We start from the raw sequence: 7847 nt of genomic DNA, 5'->3' as shown, positions 1-7847 counted from the left end.
TTCCTACCAGGATGATGGCGGTCGACGAATATTGGTTTCGCTGCTGTGTGGGTCCGCAATCAGAGATCGAGTCGGATTTGATGTATTGGGGTTCATATATTCAGCTTGTTCTTGGACGCCTGGGATTGTTATCAGCTTAGCTCCAACAATCCGACGATCCACCGCATACATATTGTTAGCAGTGTGAGCAGAATTGCCTCTGTGAAAGAATTACAGATCTTCCCTTTTAGAGCTTGCCCAAAAAGACAACTTGTTCATGGAGCGATGCGTGAGAAGGTCGCGCCTCCAGGCCAAGTAATAGGGTTGGTACGGGATTGCAATCTATGTATATACTTCATGGGTAGTGCCGCCCAACCACCATTTCTCTTCATAGCACCGCAACAAATCATACCTAGACTCATTGAAGTGTCTACTAAGAAAGAAAGAAGAACTAGGCAAAAAGATCATGGATCCATCGATGAGGATAGGAACGAGAAGGGCAAGGGGCAAAAAAACATACAACAGAAGGGATTCGCTGGTGGTCACCCACCCAACTACTAACCTCCCGGCGTGTGGCTTGAGTACGGCTGAGCGGACGGGAAGCCCTATTTTCCACACCCTGTGGTCGTATGTACCGGAAGTAACATGCAAGCAAACTATGATCATGGCTTTTGAGGGTCCTGCACCAATTTTCAAATTAGGGACGTGGACGACCCCCGCAATCGGTTAGTATTCAGGATTAAGTACAGTACGATAACTTCATGGCCTCCACAATTCCATCGCCGCCCTCATCGACCGAATCCCAGACCCCAACCACCGCCAGACCGGCCGCCTCCAGCAGGGTTTGCCACTGCAAAGGGCGCGCTCGATCCCCGCGTTGAACGCCATCATAGTCATATCGAACTGCGCCTGGAACTGGGCGGCCCTCTGGTCCGAGACAATGATCTCATGCACGAGCAGCCTTGAGAACCCCGGGGTTATGGCGGCGGCCACCTGCTGCACAGGAGGAATCGTTGCGGCTATAAATCGGTCCTCGTGCTGTTGACGCTATGCTCTTATTGTTAGCCTGGACCGGGCACTGGAGAAAGCCAGTGTCTTGATAAACGTTGCACTGATAGGCAGTAGAGCTTTATCAGTGGCAATTTCAGGCCTAAGGCAACAACTGGACGGGACGTCTTCTCGCATGGGAATTTAATGATCAGGTAAATACTTGTATTCTGAGTACAACCAAGTGTACTCTCATGGCTGAAATAATTCTTTTGTCGCCAACTCTTGGGTTTTCTCCGAAAATCCGATTTTGCTTCACTGAAGAAGTCCTCTACGACCGGGGCAAACACCGACCCGGGCTCCATCCAAGACGGCAAACTCCAATCGCCGATGCCACAGCACGGAACCAAGTTGTCCAGTATATAATTTATAAAATATATATCTAGTTCTGAGTAATTGCAAGCTCTTCTTCTAGAAGTCAGACTCAGATTTTGGAGAAGTTTTATAAAAGAAAGTATTGGACAGAACAGTAGATTCCCGAGCTCTCCTTTCATAATTCCCCAAGACCTTATATTACTCTATCCTAATTCAATCTATTAAACTATCTTTTAATCATTTTTATTCAACTGCTTTGTTATATTCACTTCCGATATTTAAACTATGTATACTGATTTCCAATATTTTTTATCCGCATACTATTTCCTATTTTTCCGGTTTTTCTCCGATTTAGATCCGATAATCCTATGTTTTTTCAGTATATATTTTTTCCCGCGAAGAAATCCTCCTGCAGCCGCCAGCTAACCGTCTATTTTATTTATTTATTAATCTGTAAAGATACTATTTCTAACGCCTAGCTTTTTTTATATCTTTGTTTTACTATCGGTATTTTAGACGCTGCTATTTGACGGGACTACGACTGCTTTATCTTTAATTAGATAGATAATCTTTTTTTTAGTAATCGGGGGTATAGGACTTGCCGACCCGGGCGATTACTTCTTTTAATGTTTAAATCTAAGTCTGAGCATATTTATAGGAAACAGACTGGTATTGGGCCAGCTAGACAACTAGCTGGGTGCTGTATAGTAAAACTAGTAGCCGGTAGCCTCTAGCTTGCTGTAGATAGAAATAGTCTCTACTGCAGCCGGAATATATAGTTCATGGCTCCTCGGAAGCAACGAACAAAAGCGTAATGTAAAAGATAGACTAGCAAGCGGAACAGAACACAGCAACAACACCGGCTTCGTTAAACGACCCTGGTATCCACGTTGTGCATAGAAGCAGGAAACCTGCAGTCCCGCCCGGAACAACCTTCCCTCGGACACCGATGGCCCGAGGTACACTTCTCATCCCTGCACGCAAATCCCATAGTGCAGACGGACTGTCTAGCAATAGCGGTGAGGGCTACTCTCTGCTCTTGAGACAGTGACTCTCCATGCTTGTGGGTGCATTGATCGCCATAAGAGCAGTCTCCCAGGAGGTGAAACCTGTTACACAGCTTCTCACGCCTCAACTGCGCGGCGACATGATTAGGGTACGTCAGACTTCGGTCGACCCGTTGGCCTTTGGCATTCAGGAACACCTTCGCATCAAAGCCTTTCAGCGTAGCGGTGGAAGCCGGCGTGGTTGTCATAAGCGGCGACACCGGCTGGGGCGAAAGGGCTGCCCTCGCGGCGGCCAATGCGTAGCTCCGTGTCGGGGTTCGTGGTGGAGTGTCTGCCGTTTCGAAGGTACCAAAGGACCCGCGTCGCTCGGACTTGAGCTTTTCTTCCATAAAAACATCTCCGAGAGACACGACGGGTAGGGTTTCTGCCAGACCTTGCATCTCACGCGCAAATGGTGGTCCTTCACCGAGTGAGATACGCCCAGACTCCAGATACGGCTTGAGGACACGCGCATAGCCATTATCTGTCGAGGCGCAGAATATGACCCGACGGCAGTGAACATCACGAATGTCTTGTACAAAGAGAGCTGCGAAGGTTGTTCGGGCCGAGAATCGTCAGCCAAGAGACTTACACACAAGTTGGGCGCCGGGGACAATCTCAGGGGAAGGATTGACTGACCTTCCAGCTTACGATCAGCACACTCCTTTCCATAGCCCACATCCACGATATCACACAGTCTATTATCCTTATTGAAGCCATGAATAAATGCTCTCATGGAACTATCGCTTTCCAAGATCTGGGAACAGCGATATGCCTTGGAAAGACCTTCGACGTTGGCGTATACACGAATCCTGATTGATATATCGGGTGAGATATCCTGATCAACTGTACGCAGATGGGTTTGTATGGTTTCGATCAGCAGATGCGCCGCCTTGTTCCCGCCCGATTCTTCGCCTCGGACCAAGGATTCTTGGAACTGTGGTCGGGAGTGAGTAACTGATCTTAGCTTTCCTTGCAAGGTTCGGGGAAAGAAGGGCTGACGTTCATACTATCTCCGTCAATCAAGACAGAGACATAATTTAACTTGGCCTTAGGGATTGCAAGTCAGCATGCGGGCTCCTGACTAGGGGTTGGGGCAGGTAGCAAGTATGAACCTGAGAATGAAGTACGGCCTGGTATTGTTTCTCGGACTCCAGATAATCGCCCCGGTAGGAATCATAAAGCCTTTTATACTCCTCGGTTTGACATTTCGATTCTTTCAGCTCAAGCTGCAGACCGTCAATATGCGCAAAAAGGCCCTAAGAGCATCTGTGTTAGTGATTTTGAAACAGACGTATGTTCAGCTCTTCTTCGCAAACCTCAACCAGGGTCGTTCTCTTGGCTTCGGTGGCACACAGTTCAGCATATATCTTTCTCAATTCCTCGATGCTATGTTCCATGGCTCCACTTTGGAAACAGTGGTCGAGACTTGCAGGAGGTTATTAACACAAATCGAGACCAGAGGATGCTGTGATGAGGTTCGTGGGAGACGAGCGAGAACAGTTTTGAGAAAGGGAAAATGGTAAGAAGACATTTCAATTCCGGATGGGATAGGTCGCATTCTTAAGTCTCTTGCGCACTGGGCTGTGATAAATCTCGTCATTGGGTTCACTCGCTGCACATAGTTTTGGTACACTGTGCTAGACAGTGGGGAAGACAAGGGGAGTGCACAGAAAGCCCACTGGGAGCAAAGGCTGGATGTCCATCTTCTGTCATGAAACCACAGTAGAGGTAGGAAGATCAAAAGATGCAAGGCTGAGAAGATCCAGGCATGAGGAGACAGTGGGCGTCGAAGTACAATCTGTGGGCAAGAAATATCATCCTATCACGGATTTGGTGGCTAAGATGATTGGGTAGAATGACAAGGCTTATATGAGCGCTTAGTAGACGCTGCGATGCTGCGCCCCTGCAAGCCACCGAAAATAGGGCCTCGACTGCACTTTGTCGGAACGTGACGTGAAGCAGTTGAAAGCCAGCCATAACTGGGTTCTCCCTTTAGTCGTTTTTGCCTCTTCTTTACATAATTCCCAAGGGCGCAAAGTGATTCGATGAAGGACACAATAAATGGCCAAACAAGATAGACCGAATTGCCATTGTCTTCCAATCTATTCCATGAGGTGAAGAATAGTGCTACCCATAGGCGAGATTTTGTACAAAAAGCCGCTCCATGAGGGGAATGCGAGAAGCGCAAGAAAACACCCAGCAGGCATGTTAGATCAGTGAAACTAGATGCTTGGAGTAAATTCAAGGCAGTATGAGGTGGTAAGACCGAGAGCCATTGGGTCATCTTTCCAGTGTGATTATTGGAGAATATCAGGCTTAATCTGCTGGGAGACTAGTTTGTTCTAACAGAAAAGATTCAGGCGAGCGACCATGTCGGCCTTGAGGTTTGAGGTTTGAATCATGGTTCCCCATCAGCTCCGCCACCCTCACTCCTTATCGACCATCGCATATCACCGACTATTGGCTCATCCGTCCCGAACGGCGCAGTCAATCTGCATACCAGAGCACAACGTCTTCACGCGCCGAAGACCCTTCCTTCCCAGTCGCTGGAATCTGTTCAGAGCCACGCTTGAATTGGTGATGGTGGTGACGTAAAGCTGTTTCCCCCGCACTGTATCCGGTTGGACTTTTCAGAAGTAGGGACCCTTTACATTGTATTTATTCCACCAGCACCTCGGCCACATGATGAACACCGCAACGCTCCTTTATATAATTATATAGACAAATAGCTAATATCCGCGCCTGTAGTGATAATTAAATAGTAAATAATACTAAAATAGCTGGTATCTGCAGTAAGGACCAGCGCAGTACAGCCGCTGTTATTGTTTCTAAAAATATCTACTCTTAACCCGGCGGTTAAAAGCGTCTCGACTATACTAAAATATCTATTAACTAAGGCCGCTTGGAGTATAGTTTGACTATAATAACCGCGGGCGGGGTTGTTACAATTATTGAAGAATTAACTTAAAAGCTTTTTTATATAAAAAAGATTATCTTATACGGCAGCCAGCTGGAAAAAGTTTTCAAATACTCTTCTCGTCTAGTTCTTTCTTCAGAAAAAAAGATAATCTTACAAAGATCAGACTTGAAACTTGCGGGAAGTCGTCAAAAAATAAGAAGATATCTTGTTTATCAGAAGCTACTCAGTATGCATATTATTACAATTTTATGCTCTGCACCCACTAACTAGTTAGTATTTACACGGTTATCACGGCACGGCATCGCTTGGTACAATAGATAAGCGCTCCGACATACCATGCCATGTGAGATAAGAACAGCGTGCACGGTCCCTAGAAGTAACCCTATCGTTCACTAGGGAAAATCTTTTTTATAAATAAAAGCCATAAAAAAATTAGTATTATTAATCTAAAATATAGTGAAGAATAAATTTTTTAGTTTATATTTTATTTAGAGATACCGGATTAGTTTAGTATTAAGATTAGAGTGGCTAACGGCCAGGTCAGGTCAGGTTTATTGAAATTTTTATACCTGACCGCAGGTTATGGTCAGGTAAAAAAATATATATATTCCTGACCGGCTTAACCTGCGGTTAACCGGCGGGTCCAATTTCTTGGTAACTAAGCCTATTTTAGAAGACGGTAAAAAAAGAGCAGAATATAGCTGTCTGATTTTAGCCTGATTTTAGTCTATTTCTATCTGATTTTTATTTAAACTAGTTTTTTTAGAACTAGTCCAGATATAACGGTTAACCGCAGTTAACTATTCTATCTGACGGTTAATCTGATTTTATACCTTAACCTGACCGCCAGGTTATGGCCAGGTTAAGATTAAGGTATAACAGTCAGGTTAATCCACTCTAATTAAGATAATAAGTTTACTGTAAACAAAGTACAGCTTGTAGGCCATAATTTTGTTCTCTTCTTATAATGAAAGAGGTTATAGTTCTTCCGGATACTAGTGTCACTACCTATACTCTTCAATTGTTATAGTAATCCCAAAATAAAATAATACTAGGCTGTTTCTAGTATAAAGTTAGAATATTAATATACTGTATATTATAAGAAACTTAATATACTTATAATATAACAGCTGTTTATAATTATAAGTATTTTTCTTAGATTCTATATTTTATCTCTTTTAGTCATAAAAAAAACTATAACTACGGTTAAACTATTAATAAAAGTTAAATTATAAATATAGCTTTTAGTATAATTTAATTAATGCTTAATCTTATTTATGATATATTAATTATTAGAAAGCTTAATACTTTTTAATAGCTAAAACTGCTGGTTATAATAAACAAGCTATTTTTTAATTATAATCTAACTCTAACTTTTTAGCAGTCTTAAAGACTCTAAATTAAAAGCCGATAGTCTTACAAAATAATTTTAGTAATATTAGAAGCTTTATATAACCATCTTCTTAAGAACCCAGATTTGTACTATATAAAATAAAATTATTCCTGCTAGATAAGTTTAATACATATATATATAAAAGTCTACTATAAGTAACACGCTTTATAAGCAAGTATAATTAAAGAAAAGTATTCGACAGCAGACTAAAAAACAAAGTTAATTAATACTAATTAAGTATATTTATTTAATCTCCGACTTCTGTTTGTTTGACGTGATTTATGTTAATATTCTGGGTGCGATAAATAAGTAGGCTTTCGAGGACTGATAATAATATATAAATATTATTAATTGTGGTTTTGTTGTGGCTAATATCAGAGGAAACTGACTAAGTAATATAGTATCGTAGTTACAGATCAGAAGTCTAGGTCTGTTAGGCCTTGTACTACTCGCTATAAGGTCGGCTTGTCGGTTGTTAAATATAGTAAGCAGGTCAGGGCTATCCTTCGCAAAGTCTTTTACTTTGCTGCGAAGTTTAGGAGGCGCCTGGTGTAAGATGTGATTGGCGAATGCAAAAGTAATTGAAGCAAATGACTAAACTTCCCTGCCTTTTTTTGTCAGTCTGATAGTATAGTACATGGGTCGCGGGTGTGACATTATGCAGCTGGAAGTATATAGCTGTAAACTTACATGCGATCTTTTGTGGTTTTTCTGTTTGGCAACCTTAGTTATCTGCCGTGTTCTGGTTATAAAACGCCTATCTCGACCAGAAGTATTTGTTCTGAGACTCCGGATCGAAGGCACATACTTGGTTTCGACATTGTCATTTATCTTGAGTGGCATGCTAACCGACTGTAAACCGTAAGTAATGCGTTTAGAAGGTAAGAGAGGTGTCAAAGAATTACTGGACAAGCAGCGAAAAGGACGTTGAGGCTGTATTTAAAGAAGAAATCTCTGAGTCGGGTGGCATTAGTGTTGCATCCGAAAGAAATAATCAAGATGTAAGGCCGTTGAGAGCACTCTATAAACTGGACACAGAAACTGGGTATGGGTACGGCAGACGATTGCCGCCATCGGGTAAATAAGTTTTTTTTTTGCTAAGTCCTTTGACCGCAGATCTTACTGCTTATTTTTTAAGAATAAT

The 7847-nt window shown here is 42.7% G+C and overlaps 1 protein-coding gene across 1 annotated transcript; it reads right to left on the bottom strand.

Annotated features, from left to right (window-relative positions):
* Nucleotides 1-2209: 2209 nt before the first annotated feature.
* BO95DRAFT_473097 (zinc finger CCCH domain-containing protein) lies at nucleotides 2210-3787 on the bottom strand (the record flags this gene model as incomplete). Its single annotated transcript, XM_025589700.1, has 5 exons — nucleotides 2210-2934; nucleotides 3027-3324; nucleotides 3390-3437; nucleotides 3518-3646; nucleotides 3707-3787. The coding sequence occupies 5 exons, from the start codon at nucleotides 3785-3787 to the stop codon at nucleotides 2210-2212; spliced, it is 1281 nt and encodes a 426-aa protein (XP_025442844.1).
* Between the last annotated feature and the right edge of the window lie 4060 nt (nucleotides 3788-7847).

This window comes from Aspergillus brunneoviolaceus (assembly GCF_003184695.1).
Source record: "Aspergillus brunneoviolaceus CBS 621.78 unplaced genomic scaffold BO95scaffold_29, whole genome shotgun sequence".
NCBI lineage: Eukaryota > Fungi > Ascomycota > Eurotiomycetes > Eurotiales > Aspergillaceae > Aspergillus > Aspergillus brunneoviolaceus.
Note: the sequence above shows the minus strand (reverse complement) of the source record. Positions and strands in the feature narration are given on the sequence as shown.